Source organism: Penicillium oxalicum, chromosome VII (genome assembly GCF_001723175.1).
Source record: "Penicillium oxalicum strain HP7-1 chromosome VII, whole genome shotgun sequence".
Classification (NCBI taxonomy): domain Eukaryota; kingdom Fungi; phylum Ascomycota; class Eurotiomycetes; order Eurotiales; family Aspergillaceae; genus Penicillium; species Penicillium oxalicum.
In genome coordinates, this window is record NC_064656.1 from 1,604,602 (window position 1) to 1,626,653 (window position 22,052).

Below are 22,052 nucleotides of genomic sequence, written 5' to 3' on the forward strand. Positions count from 1 at the left end.
GACACTAGCCTCATCGGGGGTCACATCTCTGCAATGTGATGCCCAGTCATGGAATAACTGCTTCAAATTTATTCCTATCTGCATCTTTTAATTCTCTACCCCTTGCTCTGATTATTGCACTTGTTCTATTAGTTGTCCGAGGCAAGGTGTGACTTCAAGATCCGGAGCCTGTGCCACTGAATCTACCAGCTCACTTGTCGTACCTCTTGCTTGGGCTAGAAGGCTTCGCCGCATTTCGACCTTGCACTGCTCATCCCTTCCTCGTTGGCGAGCTCCGACGCCAACTCAGCGAAAGAAGGGTCACCGGCCTTTCATCATCCCAGAGCTATCTCCGCCTCCAGATCATGGCTCCCAGCCGACGACATATTGGCGCAAGTCGTAGACAGAGACGAGACGATGAGGGCGAAGACGAGAGCTCTCACATCGGCGAGGTGGAGGACGACTCTCTGAGTGAGGCCTCGGTTGATAGTCACCAAGAAGACGACGATGCCGACGGAGATGTCAGCGAAACCGACGACGAACCTCAGGCAACGGTGGTGGCGGATGACCTAAAGAATGGAAAGGCCAACGGCGGGGAACCCAACCAGGGTCGAAAACAAGCTTCAGTACCGATGAGAAAGCCAGGACTGAAGACGACTGTTTCAGACACGGAAGCAATGTTGAATGACATGAAGGTATCTGACGACAGCGACGCGGTTCACTTTGATCAGATGGCGGAGCAGCGGGATCTTCAAACAGGCCGAACACCATCAGCGCCACCTTCAGAACCAAAGCGAGAAACCTTGGCCGCAAAGAAGCGTCGAGAGCATGAGAAATACGCGAAGGAACGAGAACAAAACCCAGCATTTGTGCCGACGCGAGGAAGCTTCTTCTTGCACGATAAGCGCACGTCAGAAGCGGGATCAAACAACCACCGTCCCTCCACCAAGGGAAAGTCGAGACCCGTTGGCCTGATTGTGGATGGAAACTCTCGCAAGTAAGGCTTATTGTTCTACGAGCACGAGCTTGATTTTGGATGACAAGAATTGCTGATTGTCGTTGATCAACCTCTAGAAACTCGACAGCGAAGCCGGATGCAAGCGAGGGGCAGTGGACGCACGATCTTCATGAGACAGTAGCGGGCGACAACCCGCCCTCCAAGCAGTTGTCGGCAGCACTTGGATCGAATACCACTGCCTCTCATGTCCCAACTGCCCCCCGATCCGAACCCCCCAATCGTTCATTCTCCAGCACCACACTGATAGGCAATGTTCCAGTCGTTGTCTTCTTGCCAGGCATGGCACAACCAAAACCATTCCCCGCCATGCCTAAGAAGCAGCATACGCGTCTTCCGGAACACCGTCCCCCTCTGCGCCGCGACAAGCCGGTGCGGATTTCGCTTCCTGATCAGCCTCCGCGCTACATCTTTCCATCTATTGAGCGTTCTTTCATCTTCATCCCTCGGGCCTTCCGACCCAATCAGCAGAGTTACCGCGGCCGAGGCCGCGGTGGTGGATTCTATCCTGGCCGAAGATCCAGCTACTATAACACATACACACCCAGTGTCCTCAGTGCCAGCCGACGATCCTCCTTAGGAATGTCTGTCTCCCAGGATGGGTTTCCCTCGCCGGCAGGCTCCGTCTACTCCCGCCTCGCTATGGTGGCCCCAGATGCAAGCAAGCCTGTTGTTCGACTGCCGCCTTCCTCTCGGCCGCCTGTCGCCATGCCTCCCACCGGCCCAGGCGTGGGGCTTCCAGCAGGTCCTTTGCCCCCTGTGCAATTCACCCATCCCGCCTATCGTGAAAGCCGTCCCGCGCCTATTCCCATGCACCAACCGCGCCCTCAAAAGACAGTGTCCGTTGCCGACATCGAAAGTCCCGCGAGCTTCCCCTTCAATCCACCTCAACCTCAGCAGGAGCAACCCTTCCACCATCAAGTCCCTCTCGCGATGGCTGGGCCCGCTCCTGAGCATATGTCTCATGGCCCTTCAAACCAACCTTCGAAGACCCCGCTGTCGCAGATACCTGAGCGAGCGATCCATGCCCAGCCTTTCCAACCGTATGGCTACCAAGCCCCTGGATTCTACCCGGGTTATCCTTCCGGTCCCATGTACTACCCTGGATCCGGTGTAGAATACCCATCCTACAATGGGCCGATGGGGCCGGGCGTTTCGATGCCGGGCTTCCCCCCTGGACCACAGCCCATGCCCTACATGGTGCCAGCTCCACCGGCAGAGCAAACCTCACAACCGGGGACTGTTGCCCATGAGTCAGGCGGCACAGTGTACTTTTATGATGCCAACCAGATGTACTCTGGTGCCAGTTATGGGTCCCATGGCCAGGGACAGGCTGCAGGCGGGGTGGTTGGCATGGGGGGCATGATGACACCTCCGGGTACCACTTACTATTACCCCCAGCCCCCTGGTGCTGCCGGCGGAGTCTACTACGGCCCTCCATAGTGGTATGTGGACTGATCGCCGTCTCATCTCCGTTGTTGCATATGATTTTTCCCATTGGACATTTGTCCGGCTCGAATCCCTCTTTCACCCTATCCAAAGAATTGCCTTCTTTCTCTCTTCGTTGTGTGTCAATCCTTCTCCCTGATTTCACCTTTTTGTCGACTTCCTTTGCTCTCTTCATGCTTTTCTGGAAAGCTTTTCCCCGTTTGGATTCCATCTATGGTTTGGTCCGTCATTGGGACCGGGCGTTAGACATGATTTTGGATGCATTTGAGCGTTTGGTCTCTCACTTCCTCATACTCAAGCACGATTCACCCAGCACATCCTTTCCTTTCTCGCTATCATGCTCATTCTCCTTTTAACCCCTCGGCATTCTCGAGGCCCGCTTATGTGATTTCTCCTTGGTTCTCTTAACGAATGTGCGCTTTATGACTCTGCAATAAAAAGCATTCCAGATGGGACCGCCCATTTCATGGACCTGAACCCGAACGTAGATCACGTCACTGGTAACTGCTCGACTGAGTAGAGCCTGAGGTTTCTTTGAGCAAAGCTGCGTGTTCTCACGGGATGTTTAGCTAGATCTGACATCAAACGATGGCCGCCAAGGACTGCACACGCCTTGCACTCCGCACTTTCTGCTCGAATAACGGAAGCGTCCAGTGTTGGACGGAGCTACTGAAGGTCCAGATCCGGGGCCGACGAGCATTACATAATCTTACACCGCCCCCGACAGGCAGCTGACCATCTCCTCACCCCGTACCACATCCGTTGCGTTGAACCAAAGCTCAACAGGTTCCCTCCTTTGACTCACTTCACTTCTCCATCGATTCTCGTAGCTCTCATTCTCCATCAGCCTCCTGTATCGTTGTTTACAAATTTCTCTCGTGCTGTTGCGGGAATTATCCTGCCTCTGATAAACACGGTTGCTGTCTTCCCTTTGGAAGCTTGGTCTGCCGCGGCTCCTCCATCTCTTATCTTTCTTCATTCGACTCTCCACACTTCTCAGCTTCGCCTCTTTCCATCACTTTCAGGATGGCCACACCAGCCCTCTTATCACACCCTGGTCCCGACCATCAAATCTCAGTGAAAGTTCTTTACCTCGAGTATCAACGTCGCTTCAAGCTGCCACTGAAAGACCTTCAGGCTCAGGTGTTCCCCCAGAAGGTAAGCCACTCTGTCTCCACTCAAGCTCCGACCGACCGGGCCCCATTTCCCTTATCGTGAGGATCCGCATGATGGTTGTCCAAGCATAATCCCTTTGCTACGAGAGTGCGAAAGGCGAAGCTACTCAAACTTGATATGAAGAGAAATCTATCAGGGTAGCAAAGCTACCAAGAGTAGTAATATGGTGACTAATTGGGGTCTTTCTTGGGTTTAGCTTCGCTTGCTCCTCGGTATCCCGGCAAATGTCAACGTCATCTTCGAACGCTATTCCGACAGCGCTGCCAGTTACATCCTCCTAGACGAAGCGAACCCATCCGTCTACAAACAGCTTTACCGTGCTGCCAAAGCGAAGTCGAAGCTTCGTATCAAGGCCACTGTTGTCGATCCGTTAACCTCTGCTCCCTCAGCAATCTCTTTAACCCCGTCGTCCAACCAGAGTCCTTCAAGGCATAGCTATCTAGAGACTGTCCTTAGCTCCACAGCACCCATGGATCAACTCGACAGCCTGGAAAATACGCCTGAGCTGGCTACAACCTCCGTCGAGGTAGATGCTATTCCAACCCAGTCCACCGAGGTGGCTAACTCACCTCGCTATCGCCCGTTCGAGGAGGAGGACAAGGCTCTATTCCCAACCATCTCTCACAGCTCTCCCAACGGCATGTTTTGCATTGACTGCAATCACTGTGGTCGCTCCATTGCCAACGAGCACTATCACTGCAGTGTTTGTGAATTTGGTGACTACGACTTGTGTCCAAAGTGTATTGGAGAAGGTGCATCTTGCCGCAATGATGGCCACTGGCTGATCAAGCGCACGGTGGTCGACGGCATCGTGACGAACAGCACGACTGAGAGAATTCCTCCTCGTCGTCCCTTGCCCCGGGAGCTTCAGGATGACAATGCGGGACAGGAAAAGCAGGATTTGCAGCCGAAAGTTGCCATATGCCCAGCTAAACCTTCCACTGCACCCGAAAATGTTGCAGAGGTGAAAGCGGCTTCACCAGCTGAGCAGCCTGTCTGTAATGGATGTTGTCGCGGTAAGTCGATATCACCGTCAATTCTCGATGCGGTACGTACTGACATGCCTGATAGATGTGGAGGAAAGCAACCTCGTGCGTTGCAATGACTGCGAAGACTATGACCTGTGTCTTCGTTGCCTGCTCCGCAACAAGCATGGCCACCATCCTGCTCATAACTTCTCCATGGGTAGTGGTCGTAATATCTGCCTGCAGAATTTGATTCTCGCTCGCTGCCTTCCTGGCCGTCAATTCAAGCACGCAGCTCTCTGTGATGGTTGTGACAAGGTAACAAAATGCCCCTGAACCAGACTAGGAAATGGTAAGCATCTCGTGCTAACTCGCTGTAGCCTATCATCGGTACTCGCCACAAGTGCCTTTCATGCCCTGATTGGGATTACTGCTCCAACTGTGTCCTGCAGGCTGACCTGATCCATCCTCGCCACCGCTTCGCTCCAATTTACGGGGCTCTTGGAGACCAGCCTCGTGACACTGAAGTTCATTTTGGCGTCTACTGCGATGGACCTCTGTGCAAGAACAAACCTTGTCAAAGCTACATCACTGGCGTCAGATACAAGTGTGCCATTTGTGATGACCTGGACTTTTGTGCCAACTGTGAAGCCCACCCCACTAACCAACACAACCTCACTCATCCGCTCGTCAAGCTCAAGACTCATGTGCGCACGGTGTCTGTTAGCACCATCACCGACTACGGTTCGGTGGCAGGTGAAGCTACTTTGAAAGACCAGCTTCGTGCTCCTGAAAATCCTTCCGTGGCCGCGTCGAAGGATCTTGTGGAGAAGGAATTGTCCCTTCCAGAACAGACACCGGTAGAGGTGGAGGCCAGCAAGCCCGAGCCAACTTCAACATCGTGCCTGGTTGAAACTTCGCCCGCTGGAACTCTGGAGGCGCCTGAGGATCACGACGAGCCCGAGGCGTTCAAGGCTCACTTTGTTCGCGACACCATCACTGATGGTACGAAACTGCCTCCTGACACCACTTTCCGTCAGACTTGGACTCTGATCAACGCCGGCCGCCTTGCATGGCCCATCGGTACTGACGTGCGCTTCGTTGGTGGAGATACCATGTTTAACGTTGACTCCAGCCACCCCTCGAGCGTTGAATCCATCCGTGGTGCCATGGAAAGCACGAAGCTCACCGCCGCCGTTGAGCCTGGTCAGTGCGCTGATTTCAGTGTGACTCTTCGCACCCCTCAACGCGAGGGCACTGCCATTTCTTATTGGCGCATGAAGCTGCCCAATGGCATGCCAATTGGACACCGCCTGTGGTGCGATGTCCAGGTGCAAGCCGCCGTGTCTCCCTCTGCACCCGTGGGCCGTGAAGTCGCTGAGCCGGAGGTCCCTGCCGCACCCTCTGAGCCTGCTGGCAGCGGCATGATCTTTCCCAAATTGGAGAAGGAGTCTCCAGAAGCGAGTTTCCACGAAGCAGTAGACACCTCTCACTTGGTGACAACTTCGTCGGCTGCTTCGGAGAAAGATCTTCTGGATGACGTGGAAAGCCTGACCCTTGATGAAGCCTCTACTGATGCCGGCTTCCTGACCGATGAGGAGTACGATGTTCTTGATGCGAGCGACCACGACTTTGCGGAGGCGAAGCAGTCGATCCACTAGATCCTCTTTGCTCGTACTTAACCGCATACTATGAGTGGATAACGACTCGGCGTAATGGCACGACATGGGAAATTGGGAATTTGCAAGCTGGGAACTCTCGGGTCTGATTTTTTTTGGTCTCGTTCTTCAACGTTTTTTTTGTTTTACAATATTTATGCTTAAGCAATTCTTTTAACACACACGCTGTGCCACTTCTGACATGGCCAGTATTTACTCAAACGCTCTGCTGCCTCATTTGATCTTTCAAATTTGATCTCTGTTTGCTTTGCATCTTTCTTGGGTCTTGTGCCGACTCTTTCAGTCAAACGGCTGTGCGCTCTGATTGGCTGTCTCTTTGATAGACCGTCAGACGTGCCGATTGCTAATTAGGCCTGTGTCGACCTCATGCTCTTCTGTCTTGTACGTCGCGATGCTTCAGATAGCCAATGCTCTTCTTTGCTCTGTCCTTGAGTCTTCCGGAAATTAGTAGAAGTCAATAGACAGTGGATTTGAAGTGAGTTCCGCGGACATTCAAGGCTTCCTTGTGTTCAAGCATCGTTGCGGTTGCCATACGACTTGATCAAGGTAGCCCAACTTGACGGTCACCGGCATCATTTTTTTTCAACCCCCACTTTGGAGTGATACTTTGGTCGCTGCACCTATGCTCGAGCCTCCCCCCCCCTATGATGGGGCTTATTTCCCCTCACTGCATCTGCCGGCCGCGTTTGTTGGTTGAAACGAGTTGGTTCCCTGTTCTTTTCTTTTCTTTTTTTTTAAAGAAAAAAAAGGCCATACTCACCATGGGAAATTCGGATGCTGTGCAGCGGGATTGATGTTGAGGCAAATGAAACAACAAGAATCTATTCGCCTTCTCTTTGATGATTCAAAAGAATAGGGCTGAATTCGACGTGAGCCCATATCCCATCAGCTTGGACCTCCTCAACAAATGCCTTATATAGCTGGAAATGGTCATCTCGAGGTAAATAGTAAATAGTATGGATTGGTTCATGTTCTTTACATGAGGGGTGCAAGCGGACTGTGTGGAGGATGACCTGAAACGACATCGAGGGAGATCCATACAATCTCGTTTCCCTAGGCTGACTCGGTATCAACTCGATGTATAGCCGGTTCTTATGGTCTATCTACTGGAATGTGCAGGCTAAAAAATACACTTTGACAGTCCAATGCATCCATATCAGGAATCTCCATAATCGATTCGAATCAGGTAACCTGTGAAGTGGTTTTTCCACTCGGTTGAATATGACCTGCAAAGAGATATCTAGAAGGGCGATGTCTCTTCGGGGGCGGGGGGCAATAAGTAGGTATGTATTTATAGAGATACAGCCATACACTCTCATCGCATTGGACGGATATACGTTCGGATAAGTGTCTGTTACATTGCATGGGTAGTACCTATGGATATAAACAAATGATGTGGTCTCAGACCCTTTGAAAGAGATCATGAGCTGTACTCTCGAGGCTTGAATCCTACACAAGGGAAAGATCCACCTCGGCTTTCCTTGAACTTTCACCATCACGTTATATTATCGAGTTGCCCGTTCCACGAGGATGAATATGAACGGACATGTGCACATGCGTATCTGCATCCTGAATTAGTGTTTCATTTACCTACGTCACTTAGCCCACAACCCACGCACTAGATGAAGTCAAGAGGATACGAAGAACAGAAAAAAGTGCTGACGCCATCTTCTCCAGTTTCGGCACCTTAACCGAGGTTTTATACACCTGACGTGAACGTCTCGGGTATGTCTTCCCAGACCAGTTACAGAGGAAGCCGGAAGGGCTTGCGTACACAAGTGACCGCAACGTTACAACATCTAGCACGTGCAGTAGTCCATTATTAGTATCGAGTGTAGTACGAATGCGAATGTGAGAAACCTGGTTCGCTCTTGCAGGCGATGTGTCTGTTTATTTGGAATTGTCCAAGGTGGTGAGTAGTTCGCCCATGTCCACCGGGCACGCTCAATGTGAAGTGTAAAGTCTGGAACAGATTCGATCTGGATCCGGGTGTACTTTTTTTTTTTCTAAATTCCTTGATAATCCCTCCCCCAGCACGAGTAGGGTTTACAGTAACTGTGGATATTATTATTGTTATTTTTTGGGTACTGCCGAGCTTCGGGCGAGTGCACAATTCTTGAATTGGTCCATCTTACGCATTTGGCTCTTATTCGCCGATTAGCTCTCCACGAGAATCTCGCACTTGTTCATCTAGCAATAGTAATCACCGAGGAAATCTTCTCCAATTGCCAGAAAATAGTACCTAGGGTAGACTTGCCACTGGAATGACAACGTAGGTGGCACAAATCTCCCTGAGAACACTCTGCCAGGTTAACTTTGATCTAGATTCTTATGGGGTTATGTATCTCATGAACGAAAACGAATCGTGAGACAGGCAATTTGTCCAGTAGTGGTGTAGCGGCCCAGCCGCTACGCTAGATAGTCGATAGTCGAAACCCGTCTAGCACTATTAGAGAAGCGCCGGGATCAGGACCGGAAAGGCCCGAGGATAGAGAGAGGTCTGAGAGCTAAAGGAGTAGACGAGCACCGCGGTAGAAACTTTTTTTTTTGTCACAAGCCAAATCATCGAACGTTGGTCTATCCCACTCGTGCTTTTTTCACCAGCTTTACGTTCGAATGGATTCATGTACGGTACTCGAAGTATGGTAGAACGTGAGATGACGACTATCTGGGGAGTTACAGCTACCTACTCTTTGTGCCTCTACAATATGTAAATGACCACGTACCTTTTGTACGCACTAGTATATATTGGGCAGTAGCATCTACATAGCCATCTATTGCACAAGTTGATCATCGGCCCATCAATACAAAGCTCAATTGTACACATGTCCAGACCAAGTAGCACAGCGACAGACTGGGGATAGCGTTGAGGTCACGGTCTGGTCTCTACCCAAGTCCACCAACACGAGAAAAGGTTGAACATGCAATATAACAGGCTGCCCACTTTTTTCCATCACAGCGGAGTGATCCCTCGCTCTCTTGGAAACGCTTAATAATATCCTCAACTCACCTGCTTCCCCTCAGAGATCCCAGCACTTTGATCATCACCTCTTAGAAAAAGAGAAAGAAAAAAAAGAAAAAGACAGAGTTCCGGATCAGGGAGACTTCCGAGTCCCCGAGTTTCTCTCGTTTTGCTGTATCTTGCATTTACGCTTTTTGCTTTTCTCTCTCTCTCTCTCTCTCTCTCTCTCTCTTTTTCGGTTCGCATGACTCGGTCTGCGTCCGATTGGTAGGCGAGAGACTGGGTCCGCTCACATCCTGCATGCAAGTGGGGCTTAGCCGCATAACCGGACTCGCAGCTTTCTGACGACAGGATCCCGGTTTTTGAACGTGGTCTCGAGTCATGTTTGAAAAGCACGGGGCACAATGCTAGTTTTCATGCAGACGAGGGGGATTGGAGATACAAGAAATCATAGAGAGAGGGAAAAGGATGACGTTGCTGTGTTAGTTGACCGGATCGATCCCTGCAGGGTCACTTGATCATATCTATTAACCTGTCGCTACACCATTTTTCAATTCGTTTCTTGTCTAGTTCTCACATGTTAATGCATTGTACAATGTTGATGGAGTCGCACAACTGCCCCCTCCCCACATAGGGAGATGGGTATGTGCGATGAAGAATCTTCGCCTCGGCGTTGGAAACATTTTCTAAAAACAAAAAAACGCAACATGAAAGCTAAACTTGACATGGAAAGGATGAGAGGTTGGAGAATCTATGGATATTTTTTTTTCTTGGGGTTTCTAGGTACGTATCAAGCTGTCTCATGTTCGATCGTAGGAATAACCCAAGGCATACCAAATATTCGTGGTAGTTTTACTGTGGTACGTATACCGTACAAACCACAATCTTATCATATTGCATCATGAATAGAAAGAAAGTATATGGTAAAAAAAAGATTTTGTGGTATATAACTAGAATCCAACATGAACGTTGTCATACAAGTATAATATATACAAAATCTTGTACAAAGTCGGTGGACAACCTGAAGGGACGGGGTGAAATTGCCCAGCTCTGTCCAAGGGGAGAGAAGCCCGCAATTCGGATCGGGGCAGATTTGCTCGCTGGGTCCAAGTTTTTCGGAGCTCCGGTTACCGATGCCGATGCCGATGGTAATGCCGAGGCTGGAGATTGAAAAAAGCTTGTGATTTGTGAAAAATCCACATACAGTACTTGGACTACAGAGGCTAGGAGATATGGGATCTGGCAGCTCGGTGCCTCAGGTGTAGGTCCCTCAGTACTGAGAAAGGGATGTGTAGATGGTGGGGTGGAGGGCGTGTTGGTCAAGGGCTGACTGATTGGTGGAGAGAATATACTGTTACATGTACAGGAAAGTGAAAGATTTAATCAGGAGTGGTCGGGGTTGGTCTGATACTCATACCTTTAAATGACATGGGGTCATTGGTGGCATGTATAAATAAGATTTTGAATCCTAGAGGCGTGACACCCCCGAATAGGGACCTTGACTATGTAACTCAAATTGTGGGGGGAGATGGAGGCGAAAGAAAGATCGAATCTAGTCATCAGAATCTCTTCTATGATCATCAGGCGGACCGACAAATCTGCAGGAGAAAAGAGACATGATTCTTCCCCCTCTTACTCCTTCCATGACTTGTAAACATTCTTACAACCAAACACCTGACCCTTCTTCAACAGCACCATGCCGCGCCACTTGGGATCATTAATCGCATCCACATACCGACTGGGCTCGACGCAGAAGCCGGCTCCCTCGGTGTCTGCGGGCCGCCCACCAATCGCGGGGATGTCAATGTATTTACCCGTGTAGAACTGGAAGGCCGGCTCGGTGCTGTGCACTTCCAGGTGCAGACCGGTGCTGCGGTGGCTGAACTCTGCCAGACGGCGCAGGGGGAGATTACGCGTGTCGAGGGGCACCTTGGAGGGGTCGGTTTCAACGACGAAGCAATCGTCAATATGGGGGCCCGTGGCGGCGAGGACAAACGGTTCAGTCACGTCGCGGGGGAACTTGCTAATGCCACCCTTGGGAATGCCGGTCTGGTCGACGGGGAGGTAGTCTGCCGTAGCCAGTTTGGCAGTGGTGCCGGTGATGGTGGGACCATCGCCGATGTTGAAGTAGCTAGATGGTGGAGAGGATAGACGCGTGAGTCCAAGAACGTTTTGCAAAGAGAACCCCCCCACCAAATTGGGAAAAAGAGAGAGAGAGAGAGAGAGAGAGAGGAAGAGGTGAAAATAGATTCCCTGCTCCCCTGGATGAAGAATTTCTTCATCTGGCGAGGCAACTCACCTGTGATTCGTAATGTTGACAACCGTCTCGTCCACCTCGTCACCGACAAATTCCACCTCATACTCAACCGTCAAGACGGTGGTCGCCTCTCCCTCCTTGCTGGCGGTGTACCAGACGCGCACCTCAACCGTACCGGGGAATTCCTCCTCCCCGTGCGGGCTGAGATACTTGAAGAACAAAGCGTCCTGTCCATGGCGTTGTACCGTCCGAGGACCGTCGAAGACACGCTTGCCCCAACCGGTTGGGCCACCGTGTAGTGAATTGGGACCATTGTTCTTGGCCAATTGAACCTTCTTGCCATTGAGATCCTGAATCACACCGTTCTTAATTCGATTGGCCACACGACCGATGGTTGCGCCGTAGTACGCGGCATTGTGCTTGACATAGTCCTCTTGTGTGGGGAATCCCAGCACGATATTCTGGCCACCGACGCGGAATTCCTGGATGATGGCGCCGAGCGGCAAGAAGGTGAATGCGGCTTGTTCCGGAGCGGACATTTTGAAGGATGGACGAGATCGAGATCGAGATGATGCGCTTTTGATGAATGCGATTCTGGGAGAACAATCTCAGAGTTGGAAATTTTCCTTTTCTTTTTATTCTATTCTTCCAGGAGGCGGAGAGAAGAGAGTGGACAGGGGGGAAAATAATAAGCCAACGTGTTGTTTCTTGATGGAGGGGTAAATCGGAGAAATAAAGGAACGGTAGAATCGAGTCGTCGAGATTTAGGCATGACGCTGAGAACCCCGCAATGGACACGCGGGGGGCACCAAGTTCCCAGTCAGCGGCTCTGAGCTCCATCGCAGCTCCCGGTTAAGGAAGCGCTGACGGTCCGCTTAGGCTGAATGCTGCGGCTAATTGAGTCTGGTCAAAGCGCGGTGCTGAGGATATGCTGGCGGGGACCATCGCATGGGAAATACTTGACGTCGACAGAGATACCTGGAAAGATGACTTCTCCAGAGCAAAGTCAATCAGAGGGCCTTCAAAGGCTCGGCTTTCTCCTCTGTAGCTGCAGCTGATGGGCCGGTTCGATGCATGAGCTTGTGGTTGTGCTGCTCGTCGGCGGGCCAGTTGTTCCTGGCACCCCGTTCTGAATTGGGGTTAGCTTCGCTGGGAGCTCAGAGCCCCCCGCTTGGATGCCTGGGTACCTGACAAGTATGGCTTCCACTGCTGCCCAGCCTTGACATCACGTGGAGCGGGTTTCTGCTGTCGTCCGGAGGACTGGCCTTATAGGATGCCTCAGGCATATAAGATGTGTAAGCGGAAGGTTTTCGGGCATTTTGATTCCGTCTTGTCGGACCTTCCTGTCCTCGACCCTCACCTGCCGCGTCATCCTTCGCTCAACTGTTTCCGTGTATTTTTAAAAGTGTGTGAATCTGTCAAGAGTCCAAACCATCCCTTGAAAGACCGGGGTCTCGGGACCTTGTCGCGATTATCGTCACTTGACCGTTATAGTATGCTCAGAACCATCTATGTAGTGTATGACTGTAGCATGTTCCATTACAACTTTTAGAGTGATTGTGTCGCGCCGCAAATTTCAACTGAGGAGTAGACAATCCCCACCTCCCGTATGAGAGTGATCCCCGGTATATAAGGTGGACTACAGTTCTGAACCCTCGACATCTGACCATGAACCTCCCCATGGCGGTTCATCTCAGTTTGTCACATCCTTCTCACTCCCCCCGTCCCACACGAGGGGGCTCTAATGCGATCCCCCTCCAGGTGCGGCGTCCGGCTCAACAGTGTCCCGAAGGCCGATACACGACCCTGTGGGATGCCTTTACAGCCGTAAACAGACCCCGACAGGCGAACGCTAACCCTATCGCAAGGAGCCCGTGGACAACAGTACACACAGGACGATACCGGGGGAGATTGGTCCAGCATACACGGTACCAAAATAGGCTACCTACACGTCGTATGCCCGCTTTGGTGTCAGCCTACAGGACAGTGGCACTTGAATTCTGGAATAATGGATCTCTTTGGAGTGGTACCTTTTTCAGGGGCACGGCCTGCTTCTTGGCTCGGACTGGAAGGTCTGACCCCCACACAAAAGCGCGGCAGTGCTGGCTAGGCATCCCATGATCCCCCTCATCGCCCGATGTGTTGTTCACAATGAGATCAGAAAAAGCCAGACCGGGATGCTCGATTTGTCGATAGTTCAATGCACGATCGACGTTAGGGTCGAAAAGGTCTTTGCTTGGATCTTTTTCTTTCCCCCGTTTGCTGACGTTTTCGAATTACATATACCCCTCTGGGGTCCTTGGTGGTCAGGATAGCGTCAAGACTCCAGACGAGACTGGCCACCTGCAGGCGTTTTCGTATTCTCGTATCGGTTGCGAGACTCTTGGACGTCGCGGAGGGGGTTGGGGACGATCAGGGCGATTCCACCTGACTATTGGGTCTTGCCATCTAGACTAGTAGTCTTTCCCCAACGGTAAGTGGATGTCTTATGGACGATCAACTGTAATCTCGGACGCTGGGTGTGACTAGGTCTACCCATTTGGGAAAATAGTGAGATCGACGTGCTCCCATCGAATTTTTGAGCCATCGACGGGACTTGGCCTCTCTCATATCAAGGCGCGTTTGGAGGGGCCATTTGAAGGGTTGAAAATGGACCAATTAATCTGAATCTTCCGATGAGAAGTATAATAGCGCGCACGGCTTGGGGAGTATAAAGCTATAGTAGCACTTCCAGATACGGACATCCGATGTATCTCCTTACCCGTTTATCGTCGAGCATTCCATCTTGACCATCCAACCCTAGATAGGCAAATTGAACCCCAATTCTTCCAAACGACTCTCGAGTTTCCCATTTCTGCATCAATGATCTGCACACTCGCCGGCCATGACCTGCGCAGCCACCCCCGATCATCTGAGTGAAAACGTGTATCCAGTGATCCACCGTCACCTCCTGCTCCCTCTCACAACTGTCCATATGCACATAGTATTGATGGACCAGTCCCAGCTATTCCAAAATGAAACCCCCCTCCCCATGTCCGATCTATTTTCAGACCTCATATAATTGAGTTAGCAGCGTTCGACACTCAAGATTCTTGGCACGGGAGAAGGATTGTATTCGGAGGATTAGGCATCATTACTCGCCGACAATCATTGCTACCTACTCCATACCAAGAGTCCTCGGAAAATTGCGATTGAGACCTAAACCTCTGTGGAAAGGGCTGTGTTCAACGCCGTTTACTGAAGACTTCGAATCTGGTGGAGCTGGGCAGGGTGGGATTTCCTTCTTTTATTTTTTTTCTATTTTTTTTTTTTAAAAAAAATGTAACGCAAAATTCTCTCCACAACTAAAACATCGGGATTATTTCACAAACGACAATTTTAGGCAGGCGTCTGACGGGGCGCTTGGGCACGGAATACATACTGATATGGAAGTCCTAATATAGTACTCAGTATTGTACTGAAGCCTGAATAGACGAACAGCACGATATACATACTGTAAGTGTAGGCAGCGACCATCCGGGTGGTTCGGGCAAGTATCTCCCGTTATGAAAGGTGGGGGAAGGGGGGCTCTCTCTCACTACCTAATCCAGATCCAGCAGCACGTGTCCAATATCGAACTGTTCGCCTTGGTGTTTTCATGATTCTGAATTGTTACAACCCCGTAAATACAGTCCATCCAGTTCATGTCCCGAAATCCTCCCAAATACAAAATTAAACAATGTAAGGTTGTGACCACGTACAATTCCTCTGATAAACTCCCAAGTTCAAAAAGTAAAGCTCTAGACCTACAAGTCATGGGTCCTCAATGGGCCCACCTGCTGACTATCTTATACACGGACGATCCGACATGAATAACTGTTTTAACACACAGCGAAGCATACTTCCCAAAGGGGAAAATTGCCTCGGTCGGAAATACGGCAATCCCATTCTCCGTGCCCGTATTTGTCCTGTCATCTTTCGGCGGATTGAGCACGGCATACACTGTATGTACTTTGCGGCTCGGCAATCAGGACGATTCAAGAGCTGAAACGGTGGTGTGTCGCAAGGTGACAATTAGGAGGTAACCGATGAAAACAATTTAGGGAAGATAATGTTGAACTGTATATATTTATTATGTACACTTGGAGAGATCATATTTTGCCCAATCACCGATTAGTCAGTGATTACCGAGTGGTGGATTGTAGGCTCACGGAAGTTGGAGAACGGGGGTGATTTGCTCACATCTGACTTGAGATCGTTTCTCTCGATATGGATCTTACCGGGATATGCTACGGCCCCTTTACTACCGTCAACCTCAGTCTCATGGAGTGCCCAAGCTTATGTCAGAAATCTTTCAAGAGTTGTAATCGCTGGGCAAGTATTTTGTATAAAGATTGAAATTGCAATCTGGAAGGTGTAGGAATGGTATGTGCCATTCATCCATTCGATCCGATAAAGAGCTTCGGTTTTGGCCTGCAAATCAATCCAAGTTGAAAGTTGTCGTGGAAGTGTGCTGATATCAATGATCATGGAGCTTGGCTTTGTACCTCTCGAGTGATGTCCGCTATTATATATGATTAATATTGTCTAGCAATGACAGGTAGAAAGAGCATACACACGACTGGTTCTAATCATGTCGAATGTAGGCACTCGTCTCGTCTCACCCCGAGATGAGAGCTGACGGTATGGCTTATCGATCCTCTTTGGGGGGGGGGGGAACATTCCTATCTTATGTCAGAGTGCGGCTGACTAGAAAATTCCAAATTGGTGATCGAGGTAGTGAGGTAGTGAGCCTTGAAAGTTTTTGTGAATTAAATTTGACAGCTTAGTGACAGTAGATCGAGATGAAACCAGTTTCTTTGGGTTCAAATCCAATGAACAGTAGAAATTGATATATATGCGCGGGTTCCACTCCAAAAGCAAAACGAGGATAATAGATGCGTTCAAAGCATACATGGATGACATTTACTACAGAATACAGATAAGCGCCACGTGTACTATACCTCCAACCCACTTATGTACTGCGTAGTGTGCAATGCATACTGTCGTCTCTCCCATTCGCGATGAGTTAATCAGATCCTGCTCAGCCCTAATCAAATACTGATCTAGATCAAGCGCCACGATCGATGATGTCAATCCAAAGTCAAAATAGTGCTGCCCCGTCCCCTCCTCGGCTCTCCCCCCACCAGGATCCTTATATAATCACGCATCAACGACGGAACAAGCTCTTTAAAAAAAAATCTCCCCGGCCGACGTATAGTCAATCAAACAGTAAAATCTGGACAAAAGGTTCGTTTAGAAAGGGAAACCCAGACCCAGAACCGGACCCAGACCCAGATCCACGGGCCGGGGGTCGGGCGTCGGGTTCAATGGACTTAGAGCGGTTCCGCGTGCGAGCTTAAATCCGAAAGACCGACCGCGTTTAGCTGACACCGATGCGCCGGCTATGCTCACGGATTTATCATTGATTGCTAGTGGCTCGGTGTACTTGTACTGTTTCGTTGGATATTTGTATGTGTAGTCTGCTGGTTTATCCTTGTTCTCGGTTAGAGGGGTTATGACGAGTACTGGCCTCTACTATTTATCTACTTAATAAGTTGATGTAGTACTGATTGTGAAAGACTACGTCTGTATGGATCTACGTACGAGCAATTCTCCAGTATTACTTGATCCTGAGTCTGACATGGTCACGTTTTGCCCATGTTCCTATTGTACTGTACTTTTAGTGTTGGCGATGTGGTGATTCATGATTAGTGATGTGGATTCTCAACGGGTATGGCATAGTGTGGGGGGGGGGGGGGAGGGATGCAAAATTCGGAAGTGGGCTGAGCGTGTATCGGTGAACCGGATTTACCAGTGGCTTTTCAGATTGGAGTTTGGACTGGGGGAATTCCTTGTTTCATTTTCTCTCTCTCTCTCCGAGCCCGTTGGCAAGAAATTCTTGTGGATATGAACATTGTCGAGATTGAATCATTTAGGATGGTTTTTTTATCCGAGTGTCAGTACTGTATGTACTGTAACTGTAATATACACGAAACGATGAGAAGTCCTTCTAAACAGCCATCTCAAGAAATGTATACAAAACTACCAAACACGAACGTCAAATCGCCCAAGGGCATCCCAGCCAGGTAAAATACAATACACTCTCGCACTGTAAATTATTTATACAATACAAGATTACAAAATGTCCAACTACAAACTTTACTCTCCAAAGCCTCCTTAATCGATAGTCTAAAGGTAAACCCAAGAAATACCAAGATACCAAGAGCCTGAGCCACCGCCAAAGACGTACACGACTAGTACTCTGTGACATGGACGACCGGGTCCCAGGTCTGGTACCACAAGATTGATTAGTGATGACAGGTGCCCCCCCGCCGGCAGCTTGTGATGTGTAATCGGCCGTCAAACATTAATAATCGGGAATTGCCCGCCGGCCCATCCCAGACGGATAGCGAGAGAGAGAGAGAGAGGGAGATCTCCATCCCAGCCCTCCCGTTTATCGGGAGAGAAAGAGAAAGAGAGAACCTTAGAAGGGGAAGGCCCAAAATCCAGCGATCCATCGTCCGGTCCACAGCCCTAGAACACCAGAAATGGGTCTGGGTTTCCACTTTTTTTTGGCAGAGAAAGAGAACGAGGAAGAGAGAGAGAGGTAGGTACGCTGTGACAATCTTGAAAAAGTGTAATCGATTTGTAGATAATAATGCATAGCCTCGAGGGGGGTATGTCAGTGTATACTGTAGTATGGTTTTAGTGGCAATCTGGATGATTTGACCAAGACGGATTTTAACAATTTTTTTTTCAAAATTTATGAATGCGAGTTCAAGATATACTACTATACCACATCTCTTTTTGTAAGTCACTCGCACTCTCTACCTCTCCGGAAGGGTGTCAAGTCAAGACACAGTAAAATAATACATGTGCAGCAGCAGCAGGGTTCCCCAAAAAGAAAAAAGTGATCGATGATGATTCAATCCCATAAATGACAGCGGGTCCGCCGTGAATCTTCTCGAAGCCGCATTAGTCAGGGTAAGTGGAGCCCTCAGGGCTCCAGCTCGGTCAGAAATAAAAAATGATTGCTTAAGATCGAGGGAACGATGACTGCAGATGTGGGGACGAGAGAAGAAGTACTGTAGTAGAGCCATTTGTTCCATTGGATCCAGCTTGACCTGCATACTTTTTTTTTCTTTGGCGGGCTCGGCACTATCCTCCGATGTTACACTGTATTGTAAATGTGCGGTATGCTTGGAGGGGGAAACCGATATACTTGGTATAGAAAGTGTAAAGGCTCCCGTGCAGGTGACTTGCCCGTGAGTTGGACAGGTGAGCAGAGGAGAGGACAAGGTCAGGGCCAGACTAGACATGTACCCTTTTGGCTCAGGGATTGGTCTCTGGTTGGCCGGTTTCGGTACGTCGTTGATGCGGCGATAATCTGGCGATTTTTACGTGAACCGTAAGCCTGGGTGGGGGATGCTGGTGAGGTCTGGCCCGCCTCCGGTCTAGTTGTTGTCTTTATCGCAGTCATCATCAATCGAGTCGATGGAGATCTTTTCCAGACCGTGATATCATCATTTGGATCCAGGTATAGATGAAGATGAGGTCAGATAGGGTGCATTTGACAGTCATGAAGTAGTGATGAGTCGTCGCATATTAGGATAGGGAATATACGATGGAAGATCAATCAGTTTAGGAGAAGATTCAATAGATCTGATTTCAAATCTGTGTAAATGTCGTAACAAAGATGGGAAAGGGGCAAGAAATAAAGAAAAAAAGATGGAGGAGAATCGCCCAGGTGACCTCCTAGTGTAATACCCAATACTCCACATGAAGACAAACAGAATAGTAAGAAAAGCTCAAAATCCAAACATCCAGCACCCAAGGACCAGAAAACTCCCCTACGAACCAGCACTGCACTGTACAGAGGGATCAAGATGGCACGTGCTTTGAGATTCATCCCCGCCCAGAGAGAAAAACAAAAGCAAGGGAAAAAAAAGAAAGAACCAATGGGTATGGGAAAAGACAGCCCCAAGATTGGGGAGAAGAGAGCCAAGAGAAAGGAGAGAAAAAGGGCAACAAAAGAACAAGGAAGACATGTATGGTATACATGCATCACGTCATACAGGCGTTAAAACAATAAGAGTTGGTTCTTCAGGGACACCGAGAAGAAAAGAAAGAAGAAGGAAAAAAGAGGCAGCTGGTGACTGCTCTAGCTCTCAAGACGATTTTCATCACCCACCGGGACTTAGATCGAGGTGATTTCTGTGGCATTGGGATTCAGAAACTCCTTGAAGTCGTCGTAATCCGTGGGCATGCAATTCATGGCCATTTGACGATGAAACATGGGGGAAGGTACGGGCTCATCGAAGCTGAATCCCGTGTAATCGGCGGATCCCATCAAATCGAGATCGTCAAAGGGAATAAAGCCGGGGTGATTGCTGGGCCACTGTGGCGCACCCTGCAATGCCAACGGATTGACCACTCCCTGCATCGACATGGCAAATTGCGCCTGCGGGGTGGGTGCAGTGGTCATGGTGGGCTCCATCTTGACGGTTTGTTGCATGAGCGCACTATTTTGGCGGATCGGGCTATAGGTCGGTGGTGTGGGGGGCATGGTCTGCTGTGATTGCGAATGTGAAGAGAAGGCGTCGGAGGAGAAGTGTGAGCGGGCAATCGGGCTGTGTGGGCTGTCGGCGGAACTATCGGTAGATTCTTGACGCGCCATTCCATTCTGCCACAACTCTTGCTGCATGGCTTCGGGATTTTCTTCAAAACGTTCCCCCTTGGAGTGGTCGAGAGCGCCGAGGCGAGTCAGCAGATCGTGCGTGAGGGGATGACCATTGGATTCGGTCTTGAGGCGTTCGCCGGGCCACCCTTCGCCTTCGATACTGCGACGATATAATTCTTGCAGACCATGAACGAGCCACGCTTGTTGTTGCTCGAGCATCTCCACATATCTATTCCAGTAGGGAGACTCGTTAGGCTTCTTTGTGGTCTTGTGGTGTGAAACATTTCTTCGAAGCAATTGGAGGATGAGCGTGCTTACCCTTTGGGATAGACCTTGTCATGTGCCTTCTTTCGTTCGCCAAACACACAAATCGCATTGTCGGCACGACAGCGCGAGCAGGGACTGCTTCCATCACACTGTACAACATGAATGAGTCTGCGGCTCCTGCAAATTTCCAGGCAATCTTTCCAGGTGCGACGGGGACATTACTTCGCAGCCAACGTACCTTGGACTTTTTTAATCGGCAACGATCGCAAGCTTTACATACGCGCTTGCGGATCCCATCTGAAGAGTGCGAGTGATCGGAGGACGGTGTTGATTGTCGGGCCGCCATCTTGTGTGGGATGTGAGGGCAGCGTTGTTGGGCGGAAGTTGAAAGCGCTTTGGTGTTGTATAGAGCGAGAAACGAGACGAGACTCCAAGATCGACCAAAAAGGGCTGGATCAGGTATCGCAGTGGTGATGACTCAGGAGAATTTGGATTTCTTGATTTGAATCACTCTTCCTGACAATGTTGTACCAGGAGTGTAGTGGTTGTCGTAGTAGCCGCAGTACACGGGAGCTATGCTTCCAGATCCGGCCTGAGGAGGGGGGGGGAGGCAACCAAGCGCAAGTGATCGACGTCAACCAGTCGATAATGATCTAAGGACGATGCTTTGTCCAATGACTTTCCAACCAGAATAGCCTCTTCGACTTTTAGCACAAGTGAGGGTCGGCTAGTGTTGACTTGAGGGCAGAGTGAAGTAATAATGGCCAGGAATGTCTTTTGTCCGCTAGTCATACACTGGTCATCCACAAGCAAGATATGGTCGGGGGCGTAGTAATCGTGATTTCAGACGAGGGGCTACCGAGACACCAGTGTATCAAAGTCCGGTTCCAAAGGCTCAAAGTCAAAAAAAGAGATGACACTGTTGCAGGAGGGGAGGGGGGAAGATGGCCCTTTTGAGGATTTCAATCAATTTGTATCGATCATGGAGAAGTGCACGAGATGGGAAAAAAATAATAGGATTTAAATCAAAAGGGAATTAAAAGAAATTCCGATTTCACAATCATCTCGTCGCCATGTTCTGAAGGAGGCTTTTTTTTAAATTTCTAATTTAATTTTCAGAGATGACTGCCTTGACTTCCTCTTCTGCCTTTTTTGGGCTGGGATCGCTTCTTGTTCAAGGCGTGGAACCGAGCCGTATGAGTTGGTATCCGAGTACGGTCACGGTCTGACCAGATTAAATTACAGGAACCACTGCGTCGAATAAGGTGGTAAGCGCCCGACTGGAGCACCCACGCTGCCTCCTGTACGGCGCATTCTGCGACTGTGAGCACATTATTTAGTGCCGATGACTGTACTTTGAGTGTGATCAATACTAGGTACCTACCTAACCTATTCAACGAGGGGAGGGAAAAAGTCCCTGTGAGTGGACAAGTTGTGAGGCTCTCCCTCGGAACTGGGATTGTGATTCATTTTTTCAACATAAAAAAATATCCATCTCATGCAATCTGATTCCCTAGTCGACACAGCTACTGATCCATCGCGAGTCTTGAAAAGGAACAGTACGATCAATAATATTGAAAACCTCATTGACGCAAGTCACCT

At 49.7% G+C, this 22,052-nt stretch overlaps 4 protein-coding genes across 4 annotated transcripts; 2 read left to right on the top strand and 2 right to left on the bottom strand.

Annotated features, from left to right (window-relative positions):
* Positions 1-344: 344 nt before the first annotated feature.
* Positions 345-2,437, top strand: POX_g09093 (uncharacterized protein; the record flags this gene model as incomplete). The annotated part of the gene is made up of 2 exons (XM_050117858.1): positions 345-976; positions 1,054-2,437. The coding sequence occupies 2 exons, from the start codon at positions 345-347 to the stop codon at positions 2,435-2,437; spliced, it is 2,016 nt and encodes a 671-aa protein (XP_049966002.1).
* A 1,032-nt stretch (positions 2,438-3,469) lies between these two features.
* On the top strand, positions 3,470-6,245 carry POX_g09094 (uncharacterized protein; the record flags this gene model as incomplete). Its single annotated transcript, XM_050117859.1, has 4 exons — positions 3,470-3,601; positions 3,816-4,635; positions 4,691-4,902; positions 4,965-6,245. The coding sequence occupies 4 exons, from the start codon at positions 3,470-3,472 to the stop codon at positions 6,243-6,245; spliced, it is 2,445 nt and encodes an 814-aa protein (XP_049966003.1).
* A 4,612-nt stretch (positions 6,246-10,857) lies between these two features.
* Positions 10,858-12,021, bottom strand: POX_g09095 (uncharacterized protein; the record flags this gene model as incomplete). Its single annotated transcript, XM_050117860.1, has 2 exons — positions 10,858-11,356; positions 11,525-12,021. 2 exons carry the CDS (start codon positions 12,019-12,021, stop codon positions 10,858-10,860), a joined length of 996 nt encoding a protein of 331 aa, XP_049966004.1.
* Positions 12,022-19,700: 7,679 nt separating this feature from the next.
* Positions 19,701-20,796, bottom strand: POX_g09096 (uncharacterized protein; the record flags this gene model as incomplete). The annotated part of the gene is made up of 3 exons (XM_050117861.1): positions 19,701-20,412; positions 20,502-20,599; positions 20,731-20,796. 3 exons carry the CDS (start codon positions 20,794-20,796, stop codon positions 19,701-19,703), a joined length of 876 nt encoding a protein of 291 aa, XP_049966005.1.
* Between the last annotated feature and the right edge of the window lie 1,256 nt (positions 20,797-22,052).